At 45.9% G+C, this 17,026-nt stretch overlaps 1 protein-coding gene across 1 annotated transcript in view; it reads left to right on the forward strand.

Annotated features, from left to right (window-relative positions):
• NPC1L1 (NPC1 like intracellular cholesterol transporter 1) overlaps positions 1-17,026 on the forward strand; it is a 97,046-nt gene that overhangs the window by 34,000 nt on the left and 46,020 nt on the right. Inside the window, exons 7-10 of the mRNA XM_030202494.1 lie at positions 272-386; positions 7,828-7,955; positions 11,731-11,868; positions 15,079-15,168. Of these exons, the coding sequence (XP_030058354.1) occupies positions 272-386; positions 7,828-7,955; positions 11,731-11,868; positions 15,079-15,168 (471 nt within the window). The remainder of the gene's footprint in view (positions 1-271; positions 387-7,827; positions 7,956-11,730; positions 11,869-15,078; positions 15,169-17,026) is intronic.

The following is a 17,026-nucleotide window of genomic DNA, read 5'->3' on the forward strand; positions in this document are numbered from 1 at the left end:
GGTTCTGCACATGCCCAAAACCCGCGCCTACACTACCACAAGCCACTTTTCAGCGCGCCTTTGTAAAAAAGCCCCTAAGTGACTCGCCCAAGGTCAAGGAGCTGCAGTGGGATTTGAACCCTGGCTTCCCTATTCCCTGCTTCTCTAACCATTAGGCTTTTCCTCCAGTCCTGTGGGTATCATGAGGTTGCTGGGTTGAATGGGATTTTGTAGCTGCTGGTATGATGGATGGACCTAGGAGCCGTCTGACAGGTCTTTATTTGGACTGTAGAGAAGTGAGAGGAAAGCTGGGGAGCGGAGAGAAGAGCACATCGGTCGAGTCCTGGGGAGTGTGGCTCCGAGCATGCTTCTCTGCAGTACCTCTGAGTCCATCTGCTTCTTCTTAGGTAAGTTCCTCTCTCTCTCTCTCTTTATCACTTATGCACAGATTCAGGATTCACTAGAGGGCCTTTCTTATACTTCCTACTTCATTTTTTTAAACCAATGAGAAACAAATACTGGCCTGATCCTTGGCAGTGATCCTTTCAAATCCGATTCTCAAAGCATGCTGACTTTTGTAGTCTTCCCTCTCTGAGCTGCAGAGTTAGAGAACTTATTAGAGCAAAGGGTTGAAAATCAGTTCTAGCTACGAATGCTTTTTTTTAGTTCCTGCCCATCCTCCTGGATTTCTCAGAGTGCCTAAATGTTGTCATTCTTCTGACACTGATTCCAAATCCATATACATACATATATATTTATTATTTATATACTGCCTATAAATGAATATAAACCATCAAAGCACAAAGCTCATAAATCAGGCTTCCGAAACGATTTCAGCTTCACCCGGGTCAGCCAGTCCTGAGATAAGTCGTCCTTGTTTTGTTAAGAAAATTAGAACCACAGCTCCATTCCTACTCTGGGGCTGAATCAGCCTGTTTAGGTTGGCCCGGGTGAGATGATAACCCTCTTCCAAGCTCAGGAGAGCAGATAAACAGCAAGATAGGCCTGTGGAGGATTAATTTATCGTTGTATAACAAAACCAAATAATGAATCTTAATAATACGTAAATAACCACCATGTGATGCTCATATTATATGAGAGAGAGGAAAAACCTCATACTACTGTCGCCCTACTCGGATATTTCAACCCGGAATATTGTATGTGGCGTACAGTTAAAAAGTAATCATAGGTAGAAAAAACCTTTCTATAATTCTAGCAATAGCGTGTTACAATGACTTAGTCATGAAAAAAAAGGCACTTATCTCAGGTAGGCTTAGTGTTAGTCTGTGCTTCACTGCTCCTTCATCGACTTCCCAGAGTGAGGTCCCGAAGGACCCGTTTCGCTGTAGCTTTCTCAAGGGTCCTCACAGCATAAATCCTGGGAGCTACTCATCTTGAAAATCCTCACGTGAATCGAGATCTATTTTGAGTTTCACGAGAGGATTAGTTTATAACATGCCACCTGTGAGAGAAGCTCTACAAGATGCCCTATTTAATAAAAGCCTTTATCAAGTGACTCCCAGCATACAAAGATGCTCACACACACTCTGCAAACAATGGGGTCGATATTCAAAGTGATTTAAATGGCCAAGAGGGGCTCTTGACTCTTTCAATTGCCTTTCTGGGGCTAACTGGGCATATTCAGTGGCACTGAACCAGATAGAGCTGCAGAATATGCCATTTAGCACCTAAGCTGAAACCAGCTATTTTGTGGGCAGTCCAGGGGTGGAGTCAGCACTTATGCGGTTAAGTGTTAATATTTAGTGCTTAACCGCATGAAGCAACCTCATAAATAGGACTACACAAAATACAGTCCTGCCTTCATGCGGTTCAGTGCTAAATATTGCACTTAACCACGAGGGCCATGGAAAAGAGGGATCTAACTACCAACATGTGACCTGGGATCAGGGGCGTAGCTAGACCTTACGGTGGGAGGGGGCCAGAGCCTGAGGTTTTGGGGCACATTTTGAGTGCCACCCCCCCACCACCACCACGCCTCGCCTCACCTCCCCCCCGCCACTGCCTTGCGCCTCCTCACACCCCCCTCCCTCACCTCACAAATACCTTTGCTGGCAGGGGTCCCCAACCCCCGCCAGCCGAAGCCTTCTTCAGCGCTGGCGCCAAAGAAGGCTTCAGTTGGCGGGGGTTGGAGACCCCCGCCAGCCAAACCAGGGACCTGGACGTAATTTGTGGGGGCCCAGGCCCCCGTGGCCCCCATAGCTACGCCCCTGCCTGGGAGGCTGAGGATGTGGACATAATAGCTGTTAGCGACGTGACCACATCACACCATTTTTAAAAAATCAGTTTATTACACTTGATATACCACTAAAATTGCAAAGCAAATCATAGCTGCCAGTACAATACAGGGCTAAATTTAAAACTCTATGTCTGATCTTGAAGGCCCTTAAAGGAAATGGTCTACAGTGCTTGAACAGGATCTCCCTCGGGGGGGGGGGGGGGGGGGGGAACTGTCAGTAGATGTTGTAGAGTGGAGGGGGGACTTAGATTGTGAGACTTAGATTGTGAGCCCTCCAGGGACAGGGAAATACCCAGTGTACCTGAATGTAACTCACCTTGAGCTGCTACTGAAAAAGGTGTGAGCAAAATACAAATAAATAAATAAATAAATAAACACCTCCAAGGAGTATCCCTAACCATACCCTCTCCAAAGGACATAAAATCACAGGATCTGCCAGTGAGCCTTCTCCTGAGTAGCCTCATACACTGAAATGCACTCGCTGAAAGGTCTTGCTTAACACAAGACTATCTCTAATTCAGAAAGGGGGTGAAAGTTTAGCTCTTCAACCAGGCCTTTAATGAAAGATGCCAGCTAAGATAATATTCTAGCACCTTTCTGACATGTGCAACTTTCTTTAAACTAGTCCCTTATTTTCTTACTCCTGTTACTTTATCTTATCTATGTGTTCCATCTTTGCTTACAACCTATACTGTCTATTAAAATGTTTTATTGCGTATTGTGGTGACATTGTAATGTAGCATACCATTTCATACTTCGTACTGTTATTTGAATATTTTTACTGCTATAATTTTCTGTAGTTTATGTTTGACATATTCTTGCTGTACACCGTCTTGAGTGATTTCCTTCAAAAAGGCAGTAAATAACACAAAATAAATAAATATGTGTTACCACCAGCTGTGTGTGCCAGGATATTCAATGTTGTTGCCTGGATGAGGGCTGGCATTGAATATCCAGGTATAAAGTTGCCGCTGGCTAAAACAAATGCTGACTGATGCAGGCTGAATATCTAGCCCAATGTAAATATGCGGATGCACTCTCCACATGTTTCTGTGTCATATATAAAATACACCCGTACATCACAACTCTGAGACCCAGGGAACGCCTACATCAGTGGCGTACCAAGGGGGGGGGGGCAGTGGGGGCGATCCGCCAAGGTTGCACGCCGCTGGGGGGGTGCCACGCGCCTGTCGGCTCCACTCATTCCGTGCTCCCTCTGCCCCGGAACAGGTTACTTCCTGTTCTGGGGCAGAGGGAGCATGGAACGAGCGAAGCCGACAGGTGCGCGGCACTCCCCCCCCCCCCCCCATCAGGTAAAAATGCACCCGGGGGAGGTGTCCTTTCGCCGAGGGGGTGTCCTTTCGCCGGGGGTGGGGGGGGTTGCGCTGCACCTGGGGGGGCGCATTGGCGATCCGCCCCGGGTGTCAGCCACCCTAGGAACGCCACTGGCCTACATGCAGAGTGCATAAACTCAGGTGCACTCTAACGGTACTTCTAACAGTTACAATTATGTGTGTAAACCAGTAGAATAATGGCATATTTGTTAAATGTTTCTATTTCTGATTCTGTTTCATGGTAGTCTTATTATTAGGTTTCAATTTGTTGCATCCAAGTTTACCTCATTGATTGTATAAATGTTTATATTTGGTCATTTTACTATTGTTATGCTGTTAACAAAACTAAATTTTATGTTAAACTGTACCTGCTGTACACCACCTTGGGTGAATCTCTTCATAAAGGTAGTTGATAGATTCCAATAAACAAATAATGTAATGTGTGTGAACATACGTTCATAAATGCCAAAATTCTACCTAATGTAATCTAATCTAGGTCTTATATACCGACTGTTGTTCCGATTAGGATTCACAACGGTTTACAATGTGAGGTTTAACCATTGGGGAGGAGAAGTGGAGGGAGCCAAGGAAAAGCAACTCATCGTTAGGGAGGAGGTCGTATGAGGAAAGGCTAAAAAGGTTAGGGCTCTTCAGCTTGGAAAAGAGACAGATTAGGGGGAGATATGATTGAGGTCTACAAAATCCTGAGTGGTCATTCCAAAAGTACAAAGACTAGGAGACACTCAAGGAAGTTACATGGAAATACTTATACAACAAATATATATAACATAACATAGTAAATGACAGCAGATAAAGACCTGTATGGTCCATCCGGTCTGCCCAACAAGTAGGAGGAAATATTTTTTTTCTCAATGAATAGTTAAGCTCTGGAACTCTTTGCCAGAAGATGTGGTAACAGTGGTTAGCGTATCTGGGTTTAAAAAAAAGTTTGGACAAATTCCTGGAGGAAAAGTCCATAGGCTGCTATTAAGACAGACATGGGGAAGCAACTGCTTGCCCCAGGTGTGGTAGCATGGAATGTTGCTGCTAATTGAGTTTTTGCCAGGTACTTGTGAATACAGTGCTCATAGTTTCATGTCCGACATCATGGTCCACATCAAATGACCCGAGCCAGTAAGTTTGAGATGGGATGCAATTTTCCTCCTAGAAGAGCAGAGAAATTACTGGACAGCCACACAAATAGTTTCACAAATAAGGACTTAACAGTTGAATTCTGCACCATCCACAGCGGCAGCTCCTGGAGGGTAGGGATATGCACTTGTTTTGAAACGCCATGAAAATGAGACTGTCAGTTTCCTGTCATTTTAAAACAAAATGTAAAAAAACAGTCATGAAATTCATTCTGTTTTGTTTAACACAGCGCATGCTGTGTAGATACAAGAGGTGACTGTAGAAGGCTTGTGTGGCAATTACACACAGATATTTCCTACATGTGTGGTTAGTGATTGTAGAAGGCAGCTGTTTACTTATTTAGTCCTGCAGCATAAACAGATTAGAAGGGGGCATATTGTAGGCATGGTTTGGGTGAGTCAATAAAATAAGTATGTACTGTATTTCCAATTTTATAACAGCACTTCAGGTATACTTTCAAAATTCTGACAACAGCCTTCACACTTGCTCCATGGCAGATGTGTCAGTCTACAGATCTTTTGGATGGGGCAACTGTGCTTACCTTTCTGGTGTTAAAAAGCACTTCAAAGTTTCCTGGGGTAAATCTTCAGCCAGAAGCAGTCAATGATTTAGAGATAGGAGTAACTTGCGAGGTAATTAAATTTGCTGATGATACAAAGTTATTCAAAGTCGTTAATTACGAGACGGGGAGACTGGGCGGCTAAATGGCAGATGACGTTTAATGTGAGCAAGTGTAAGGTGATGCATGTGGGAAAAAAGAACCCGAATTATAGCTACATCATGCAAGGTTCCATGTTAGGAGTTACGGACCAAGAAAGGGATCTGGGTGTCGTCGTTGATAATACACTGAAACCTTCTGCTCAGTGTGCTGCTGTGGCTAGGAAAGCGAATAGAATGTTGGGTATTATTAGGAAAGGTATAGAAAACAGGTGTGAGGATGTTGTAATGCCGTTGTATCGTTCCATGGTGCGACTGCACCTTGAGTATTGTGTCCAATTCTGGTCGCCGCATCTCAAGAAAGATATAGTGGAACTGGAAAAGGTGCAGCGAAGGGCGACTAAAATGATAGCGGGGATGGGACGACTTCCCTATGAAGAAAGACTAAGGAGGCTAGGGCTTTTCAACTTGAAGAAGAGACGGCTGAGGGGAGACATGACAGAGGTATATAAAATAATGAGTGGAGTGGAACAGGTGGATGTGAAGCGTCTGTTCACGCTTTCCAAGAATAGTAGGACTAGGAGGCTTGCGATGAAACTACAGTGTAGTACATTTAAAACAAATAGGAGAAAATGTTTCTTCACCCAACGCGTAAATAAACTCTGGAATTCGTTGCCGGAGAACGTGGTGAAGGCGGTTAGCTTGGCAGAGTTTAAAAAGGGTTTGGATGGTTTCCTAAAGGACAAGTCCATAGACCGCTACTAAATGGACTTAGGAAAAATCTACAATTTCGGGAATAACATGTATAGAATGTTTGTATGTTTGGGAAGCTTGCCAGGTGCCCTTGACCTGGATTGGCCGCTGTCGGGGGACAGGATGCTGGGCTTGATGTGCCTTTGGTCTTTTCCCAGTATGGCATTACTTATGTACTTATGATGTATTCACCACTGCCAGCTTTATGCCCGGATAGTTATTTATTTATTTTCCTTCATGTGATATACTGCCAATTCCCAAAATGGCATCATGATGGTTCATTCCCTTCCCCTCTTCACAAGTAACAAGCTCAAGAGTGAGCCATATGGTTATGTGATGAAGGGGAAAGGGTAGAGAGAGAGAAAGAAAGAGAAACATGTATATGTAGAAGTGTGTCCTTGAGATTAATTAGAGAATGCCTTATGAAAGAGCTAGGTTTTGAGTATTTTCTTGAAATTGGGATAAGATGATTCAGTTTTGAGCTCAGGCGGTAGGGTGTTCCAGAGTTTAGGTCCAATGTAAGCAAAAGCTGTTGCACGAGTAGTATTGAGTCTCTTGGGGGGGGTGGAGGTAGGTGCAATATGACTCTCTGAGAGGAGCTCAGGTTGCGGGAAGAAGCATAGCAGATGAGTACATTGGAAACATAGTCAGGAGCTGAAGGCTGTAGACCTTTATAAACCAGGTCAGTAGTTTGAAGTGGATGCGAGAAGAAACTGGTAACCAGCGTTTGGATTTAAGGAGCGGGGCGACATGATCAAATCTGTGAGCATTATGAAGAAGTTCGAAGACATTGGCATTGAATATCTGGGTTTGTGCAGCCAGCCAGTACTTGGCTATTTATGCATTCCTATTTGGCCGGCTAACTGATAGGGTCTTTTACTAAACTGCTGTAGCGTTTTTGGTGCGCACTAAAAATAAGCATGCGCTAAACACTAGAGACACCCATATATTCCTATAGGCGTCTCTAGTGTTTAGTGCAGCTTAGTAAAAGACCCCCTGAACTGGTTAAGGGCTGACTATCGGCGCTTAATCAAATAAGTGCCAATTCTGCCCCAGATCACCGAACAGCCGGTTTCAGCTTAGGCGGTCAGTGCTGATATTCAGTGGTGCTATCTGGTTAAATACCGCTGAATACCAGCGGATAGCCGCGCACAGATGATTTAACTGGGCAGAAGCCTCTTCTGCCCGGTTAATCACTTTGAATATTGACCCCCTAGGAAAGAGTTTTTTTTTCTTTCAGCTCCTAAGTAGCTCTGTCCTGGACGTTTCATATAATCTGCAGTCTAAGCGTCTAAGTACTGCATTTACATGTGCAGCACCCTGAGCATAGCTGCTCCCTTTTTCCTGGACATGTTTCTTTGTAAAAAGCTGCTCACTCTGGGTTTGCTGCCAAATACACATGCATTTCCCACACCGTTATAGTTATTTTACCAAAAGCTCCACAATCCACAGGCCTTTTGTAATTGTAAATGTCTTGACTTGGCCACCCCTTTTTTTTCTACCTACACATCCTGCATAAAATCAGGCTTCACATGTGCTAAAATGGAAATAAAATTTTTTAAAATAAAAAAAGTTAAATAAAATGAAAAAACCCCAACACTGTACATATTCTTGCCTGTGGTATAGTGATGTCACCATCCTCCACAGTCCTCCATCAATGACTAAAGTTCCTCATATTCCTCTCTAAACCTGCAGGGGCGCTGTCACAGATGCCGGCAGTCAGGACATTTGCCCTGAACGCTGCCCTGGCTGTGCTACTGGATTTTCTACTGCAGATGTCCATGTTTATTGCCCTGGTTTCCTTGGACGCACGCAGGCAAGAGGTAGGAGGCAAGTACTTTCAGGTGCCCTCCTCTCTACAGGTGGGCACAGGTCTTCCTCAGATTGAAACCTGATTCAGACACCCAGGTATCAGAACTGAAATGATCATGGGATGAGGACTCTTACCTGTAGGGAAGTAAAAGTAAACTGGAAGTCAAGTGCAAGGCCGTTATCATCTGCCTATTTTTGACTCAAAAATAGGCAGATGATACCGGCCTTGAACTTTTCATCTTTCATAATGGTTTATGGCTTATTGAACTTAATATACTGTCTTTCCTTATCAAATAGCAAAGTAATGTATAAATCAAATAATGTACATATAAAAACAAAGAAAGGAACACCATAATCAAAAAGTGATAGGATAAGAAAGAGATAGAATAACAAACAAGGAACATAATAGTAATTCTTAGCCTTCTTAGTAGCTCATAATATTTCCTCAGCCATAATGTCTCGTTGCTTAGTCTATTATTTATATATCTCTGTTCAACAGTGGCGTACCAAGGGCAGGGCTATGGGAGCGGTCTGCCCTGGGTGCAGGCAGTAAGGGGGATGCATTGAGCAGTCATGGAGTCACAGTCTACAGGCGTGTGGCTGTTGGTTCTGCCAGTCCCTTCCCCCAGAACAGGAAGTTGATGTCAGAGGGGGCAGGGGAGTGGCAGAGCCGACAGCTGTGCGCCTGTAGACTGCGGCTCCATGACTGTTCAATGCACCCCCTTAGTGCTTGGAGGAGGGAGGGTGCAGTGTCGGGGAGGGGGGGGGGGGGGGGGGGGGAAGTGATGGGCCTAGAGGAGGGATTGTTCTGCCCCGAGTGGCAACCAAGCTAGGTACAATCACAAAGAGAGGGTCAAAGCACACAACACAAAGACAAAATCGAAAAACAGCACCAAGAACCCTCACGATTGGAATAAACAGTAGTCTTTTGCTAGTCCTTTGCTCATACACCCAATAAGGGCCGTGTTTCAGCATCAAACACCAGATTAAGGGATATAATAGGTTGTCCTGAATATAGTAACGTGGAGGGGCATAATCGAACGTCACCGGTGAAATAGATCGTCGGCGATCTATTTTCTTGGCGGTGCAACAGCTGGTCGGAACCGTATTATTGAAAAAAATGGCCGGCCATCTTTTTTTTCGATAATATGGTTTAGGCCATCCAAATGCCAGAGTTCGCCGAGTTTGAGATTGCTGGTTTTGTTTTTCAGCGATAATGGAAATAAATGCCGGCCATCCCGAACCCGGCAAAATCCAAGGCATTTCGTCGTGGGAGGAGCCAGCATTTGTAGTGCACTGGTCCCCCTGACATGCCAGGACCCCAACTGGGCACCCTAGGGGTCAGTGCGGTGGACTTCAGAAAAAGCTCCCACATGCATAGCTCCCTTACTTTGGGTGCTGAGCCCCCCAACCCCCCCCCCCCAAAACCCACTACCCACAAATGTACAACACTACCGTAGCTCTTAGGGGTGAAGGGGGCAACTACATGTGGGTACAGTGGGTTTAGGAGGGCTCCTATTTACCAGCACAAGTGTTACAGGTGGGGGGGATGGGACTGGGTCCGCCTGCCTTAAGTGCACTGTGGTACCCACTAAAAGTGCTCTAGGGACCTGCATACACGCAGGCCTCTAGGACTTGTTGCTGCTGTATAACCTTGGCACACCAGTTGACACCTGAAGACTAATCCCTTTGAAAAAGTCCTTTATTTGAATAAGCACGTTTACTCACAGTTAACTGCAGATCAGAGGTTGTGCCCCACTGGCAAAGAGTCTCCCTGGTACTGAGATTAGCAGTAGGTCAGAGCTGGCAGAATGGTGTACAATGCCATCTTTCAGCAACATTCAAGGTAATAACTAAGTTCTCTAATGTGGGTAACACATGAAAGGGATCTAAAACTGGCTTACAAAAATGGCCACTACCTCATGGACTACCGGAAACAAAACTGGACACACTCTGACCCAGTTAGCAGGGGGAAAAGCACCATGGGAGTAGAGCCCACTACCCTACACCCACCACAATGCATTACTGATGTGACTCTGCAGTGCACCTAACAGAAAAGGTGTCACACATTCTGCTGTCATGGAGGTGGGTACAGTATTTGAGGCTGGCATAGAGGCTGGCAAAATATGTTTATAATTGTGTTTTTTAGTGTGGGAGGGGGTTGGTGACCACTGGGGGAGTATGGGGGGTCATCCCCAATTCCTTCCGGTGGTCATCTGGTCAGTTGGGGCACCTTTTTGAGGCTTGGTCATGAAAATAAAAAGACCAAGTAAACCCGGTGAAATACTGCTTAACGCCGCTTTTTTTTCCAATATCCGCATAAGCCGGCCATCTGGTAGCCACGCCCATGCCCGCCCATGTCCTGCCTTTGCTACGCCACCGACATGCCCCCTTGAACTTTCACCGGCGAGGCAACGGGAAAGCGGCGATGCTGTCAAAAAAGCCGCTTTCAATTATACCGATTTGGCCGCTTTTGAGAGATTGCCGGCCACCTCCCGATTTATGTCGGAAGATGGCCGGCGATCACTTTCGAAAATAAGCCTGATAGTAACATAGTAGATGACGGCAGAAAAAGACCTGCACGGTCTATCCAGTCTGCCCAACAAGATAAACTCATATGTGCTACTTTTTGTGTATACCTTGATTTGTACCTGTCCTCTTCAGGGCACAGACTGTATAAGTCTGCCCAGCACTACCCCCGCCTCCCAACCACCAGCCCAGCCTCCCACCACCGGCTCTGCCACCCAATCTCGGCTAAGCTCCTGAGGATCCATTCCTTCTGAACAGGATTCCTTTATGTTTATCCCATGCATGTTTGAATTCCGTTACCGTTTTCTTTTCCACCACCTCCCGCGGGAGAGCATTCCAGAGTATAGGTAGTCAATACACTTTAGAATTAAAATCTCTCCTTCATATGTTCTCCAAGAACTAGCATCTAAAATGGACTAGCAAATAAAGGATTATTGTTTATTCCAATCTTGAGGGCCCTTGGTGCTGTTTTTCGATTTCAACCAAGCTAGGTATGCCACTGCTGTTCAAGACTGTTTTTGTGTGTGTGTGTGTGTGCGTGCACAGTTATAATGAGTAATCTGATTTTTTTTTTTTAGTTACATTTGTACCCTGCGCTTTCCCACTCATGGCAGGCTCAATGCAGCTTACTTATTTGTACCAGGGGCAAATGGAGGGTTAAGTGACTTGCCCAGAGTCACAAGGAGCTGCCTGTGCCTGAAGTGGGAATCGAACTCAGTTCCACCACTCCTTTATAACTGATGTTAAACACTTGAATCCAGTTTTTGTTTTATTCTTCATAATTGTGGTTTTACTTTTTAATTATGATTTGATTTTTTTTTTGCTATTATTGGTGTTATAGGTTTATGCTGCTCACACTGTTTATCATATTTTATTGTTTTATTTAGTATGTTCTTATGCTGTTTATTCTTTATTCAGCCGTATTCTAGCTTGAGCACTGGGAATAGTTATTAATCTGAAAAACAATAAAAAATGTGAGTTTCATATTTTACAGTGCCAACACTAATGTTGACATAAAAATGCTGTACAATAGTGAGCTGTTTTGTGCTACAGAGTATTCTTGAAGTAATTTATCCTCAACACAACTGAAATGTCACTTTATACCATCTAATATTCTGGGGCAGTACCTGAAATACATGACACTGTGGTGTCGGTCACCTGTTCATTGCAGCTGATTGTTTAAACAGCTTGGCACCTCTCATTAAAAGAAAATGAATCTAAACCAGTGGCTGCTGTTGCTCCTTGTTCTTGCCATAGGATTCTCGGTTTGACATCTGTTGCTGTGTCAAGATGAAGGAAAAGAAAGTGAAGAAAGCATCGCAGGGCCTCCTGCTTCCATTCATGGAGAAGTTCTATGCCCCCTTGCTGTTGAACAGCTTTATGAGGGTATTAGTGGTGGGTACAGACTTCAGTTTGTTCCTTATCTCCATGCCCTTTTGTTTCATCATTTGAACCAGAGACTGCTTGATAGAGTTGGAACATCTTAGATTTAAGTTCCTTGAAACTTTGGAAGTTAAAGAGGATTGGATTTGGCCAGTATTCTTTTGGGCCTTAGCATTAGGAATTGCAGGGGCGTCGGTACTTAAGATTTCAAATGAATGATCCTTCCACTCACCTTTGCTGTGCTGATAGGATTGTGACTGAGATTGGCTGGAGCCTGGCTGGGAAGGTGAGAGGGCTATTGCAGGGCCCATCCATATAATGCATGTGAGGAGTTGAAGACAAAAAGGTATTAAAATGATGCTATCCCTCTGAGAAGCACAAAACCATAGGGAGAGGGGGAGTGAGAGGGAGGAGATAGAAGTGCTGGCTCTCCGGAGGTGCATCAGAGCTGCCAAGGGACTAGCTTTTCAGCAGGATATTTAGGGCATGTTCCCAGTCCAGCCCACTCTGCCCACAGCTCCATCCAATCCTTCCATAGCCACGCCCCTAGCATACTCTGATTGGCACCAGCAATCGCTTCCCCTTCCAGCAGCAGTAGGAGATACCTTAATAAAATGCATAGAAGCCAATTTTTCAAAATGATTGGGGTGCCGAATTATTTTTTTTACAGGTGGTGAATTCTACCCCTCCCCCCTCCTCCTCTCCTCCTCCCCCTCCCCTCCCTCCCCTCCTCCTCCTTCTCCTCCCCCTGAGTTCCAGGCCCCCTCCCTCCGAGTTCCAGGCCCCCTCTCCTCCGAGATCCAGCCTGGCCCCACTCTCCTCCGAGTTCCAGCCTGGCCCCCTCCCTCCCCCCTCTCTCCCTCTCATCCAACTTCCAGGCCCCCTCTCTCTCCTCCAAGTTCCAGGCCCCCTCCCTCCCTCCCTCCCTCTCTCCTCTGAGTTCCAGGCCCCCTCTCTCTCCTCCGAGTTGCAGGCCCCCCCCCCTCTCCTCCGAGTTCCAGGCCCCCTCCCTCCCTCTCCTCCAGGTTCCAGGCCCCCCTCCATCTCTCCTCCGAGTGCTATCCCGGCCTGCGCTGCCCGCCCTCTTCTCCCAGTCCTCCGCCTGCCACTCGCCTTCTTGCGTGCCGCCCAGAATTTAAAAGGTTCTTACCTCGGGGTCCGGTGGCAGTGAGCTTGCTTGCCTTTCACTTCTGCCACCGGACCCCGAGGTAAGAACCTTTTAAATTCTGGGCGGCACGCAGGAAGGCGAAGGACAGGCGGAAGACTGGGAGAAGAGGGCGGGCAGCGCAGGTCGGGCTAGCACTCGGAGGAGAGAGAGGGAGGGGGGCCTGGAACTCGGAGAGGGAAGGAGAGGGGCTGGGAACTTCCATTCTGGGACTTCATGTGGGGCAAATATTGGGGGTGCTCGAGCACCCACAGCACCCACGGAGTCGGCACCTATGATAAAATGACATCTCTTGCTGCCTCAGGACCAGCCTCATGATAAGAGCTGTGGTACTGGTCCTGCGGCAGCAGGAGATGATGTTTTATTAAGACGTTTCCTGCTGCCGCTGGAAGGGGAAACTGCTCAGTGCGAGATCCCAGTTCCCCAGTAGGAGTGCCAGAGTCTCCCACTGAATGTAGGAGACTTGGCAGGTCTGAGTGCAGTGAGTGGAAGGATCATTCAGTGCTGAGGAACACAATTGCTAAGGGGGAAGGGGAGAGGGAGGGAGAGAGAAGGAGACTGAGAGGGAGAAAGAGATGGAAAGGGAAAAAAGAAGCTTTAACTTTTGGTCAGCTGCAAGTTGCAAAGCTGACTTTGTTAAGTGCAGGGCCTGTGCAGCCACCTCTGTTGTCTCTGATTAATGACTGCCTTGCTCCAAGGAACACCAAGTGCACCAGAAAGGGAATTTTAAAATATAATTTATCTTACAATGGAGAGTCTGATGCACTTGTTTGCCTAGGACCTACCACAAGGTTAATCCTGCTTTGTGCATATATATTAGGTAAATTATGCATTCTGTACATAGGGTTTCAGGGGGTACTTTGGTTAGAGAAGGGGCAGAATTGCAGCGTACACATGTATTTTGTAAAATTCACTTATAGACGCCTAGAATACATGTACACATTTACATCTTCTGAGCAGCTGCACATTTGTGCGTGAGAATTTGTGAACTAGAGATTATTGTACAAGCCTATTTTATAAAGGCATTTTTGTTGATATTTTTTAGGTGTCTTTTTATAAAATTAACCCCATGGAAGTAATTTTCTTACTGCTTGCATTTGTGAAAAGTATTTTTCATTTGGTAGAGTCTGCCAAATTTTCAGGCATGTACGTTTGCTTTTAAACTTGCCCCGGGAATAGTATGCCCACACGTTTCCAACTATTCGATGCACATAGTTTTGTTCCTTGAAAAATGGCATGCACATGTTTGAATTTTCAAAAGTATGCACAAAAGTGCGAAGGCCTCCCCTACCCTGTGCCCAGGCAAGCTTCTGCTATGAACACTGGGTGCAGGAACATCCCTTAATTCGCATATTGAGTGGGTAGTGTTATAAGATCTCATTGTACGGATAAAGTACTGCTTCCCCTTCAAACATGGTTTTGGACATTACTGTCTGGTCCTAGTTGTGGACCCATACCAGCCTCATTCCATTTCTTTTTTTTCATAAGATTGGGGAAGTGTTTCTTAACCTTGTCCTGGAGGCACACTTCACCCATCTGGTTTTCAGGATATCCAGAATGAATATACATGGGATACTGGGCTCCAATGTTTTTAATTATATTTTATGCATATTCACTGCAGAGGTCTTGAAAACCCAGCTGCTGAGGTGTGCTTCCAGGATTGTTGAGAAACGCTGGTTGAGGGCCCAGGTACATTGAAAAGTTGTTATCTTTTTTTGTGTGTCCTATGGGATATCCACAATGAATATTCATGAGAGAGATTTGCATGCACTGCCTCCACCTCATGCAAATCTAGCTCATGAAGCTCATGAATATTCATTGTGGATATCCTGAAAACCTGACTGGCTCGGGTGCCTCCAGGATCAGGTTTGGGAACCACTTATATTTGACCCTTGGGATATGAATCCTGGTGCCAAAGTTAGATTCCAGTGAAAGCAGGCCCACAGGCCCCAACTGCTGAAATTCCTCCTTTCGGCACAAAGCATGAATGTGTACCACAGTAATAGGTAAAAGCTTAGGTTTCAGCACTGATGCCTCTTTTTTTCTTTTTAACTCAGATGCTGGTATTCATTTTCATGTTCTGTGCTGGGATATTCCTCACACTGCACGTCCAAGTAGGTTTGGATCAGGAGCTGGCAATGCCCAAGGTATGTTCCCATGAGACCGCATGCATCTAGTCTTAGGCTTAGCTGGAGGGGTGGGGGCAGGGATCATCTATTATAAACATAATATTATGCCAGTACCCTAGAGCTCTTCGTGTGCCTCTGGATTCTCTGCAATGGTTGATAGAGCTTAAGGTTCCACTGGAGTTTCCTCAGTACAGCAGGCTCACCTGATCCTTGGCCTGGTTGCTTTCTTTTTAGGTTGGGCTCCTAGGTTGTCTTTCTTGGTTTCCCCCCAGACATTATCATTCTTACATTTACAGTGTGAAACCTTTGCATATTTTTGTTGCTACCTGCACCCTTGTTAAGAGCAGGGTTCTTTTGAAATTTAGAGTTTAGATGTATCAGAATGGCGTTAGCACCAGTGACTGGTAGCAGTAGAGATGCCTGAATGGTGGGAGTGGTAGAAGCAGGAAAGGACCACAAGACCTCTCTTGGCTGCCCTTTCTGCTCCTGTATTGAATTTTCTTATAGGGTGGGTTACCAACTGACTCCAGATTTTCTTGACCAGTTAATCCAGTCCTAGATTTATCCCATGGCATGTTGGGACTTGTAGCTTTGATTTCATTATAGCATTCCCTATGAAGACTACAAATCTCCAGCATGCCAGGAAGTAAATTAATCAGAACCATAGCTGCCTTTCCTGAATATCTAGAGCGAGTTGGAAGTCCTACTTTGTCATCACTTTCCTAAAAGTGAACATCCTGGATGCTCATTCCTTGTTTTCTTGAATTCTGCTGCTAGCTATTTATAAACCAGTCCAACCTCCCCCCTCATCTACATTCAGAACACATGCATATTTTTGTTATCATTGCTGCCACATGTGAGAGAAGCATGAATCCAAAAGGAAAGGGAACTGATTAACTAGGGAGCTGTGCTATTCCAACACTAAAACCCAAACAGGACTGACCCTTTCTCTAGCCAGACTAGGCATCTGCCTAGGGAGATGTGGGTTGGCAGTTGTGTGGCAATGGCAAAGTCTGCAAAGCAGCAGCAAAGCAGTGATGGACCTTTCCGCACCCACATAAGCACACACACATGCTCAAAGCCTGCCCCATTCCATCCTTCTGAAAGGGTTGTATTGGGTGGGATGTGGCAAGCCTTAATGGTGCACAGGTGCTCAAAGACCCCATATGGCTCCTCAGGGTGGCAGCATGAGTGGCAGGGGAAAGGGAAGAGGGATAGATGATGGACACCTTAGAGAGGGGAATAAGGAAGGCGAGACATAGGGGAATAGGGAAGGAGACAACATGAACTATGGAGGGAGGGGGGAGGGAAGGGAAGGGGAGATGCTGGACACCTGGAGAGGGAAGATGTAGGACATGGGGAGGGGTTAGGGAGGAGAAGATGCTGGATCAAGGGAGGGGATACATAGCAGAAGGTTCACTTAGGGCAGCAGAAACCTTTGGGCTGTCTCTGAATTTAAACTGAAAGCCATCGGCATTCTACTGCTTGTGGGCCAGGCCAGGGCACACTGATGCAGTACATGTTCTGCAGTGGGGCAGAGTGTGAGTGTGTGTGTGTGTGTATATCAAAGGCATAGAAAAACGCAAATTCATCCTGTGTGACACTCCCCCCAAGCGCTTCTGTCATGCTCCCACTCCGTCCCCTTTTTGTGATATCAGCAAGTGAAGCCAATGGATGGGGCACAATTTTGGTGACCCTGCTTCCCATGCACCCTCTACGGCCCATGTGCCTATGCATTGCTACTGCCTATATAGTACCAGTCCTGCAGTGCAACAGTATGTGTGTGTATAAGAGGGAAAGGGAAATGGGACTTGATATACTGCCTTTCCAGTGGTGTAGCCAGTATGGGGTCACGGGGGCCTGGGCCCCCGTACAT

The sequence above is a fragment of the Microcaecilia unicolor genome, chromosome 4 (assembly GCF_901765095.1).
Source record: "Microcaecilia unicolor chromosome 4, aMicUni1.1, whole genome shotgun sequence".
Lineage (NCBI taxonomy): Eukaryota > Metazoa > Chordata > Amphibia > Gymnophiona > Siphonopidae > Microcaecilia > Microcaecilia unicolor.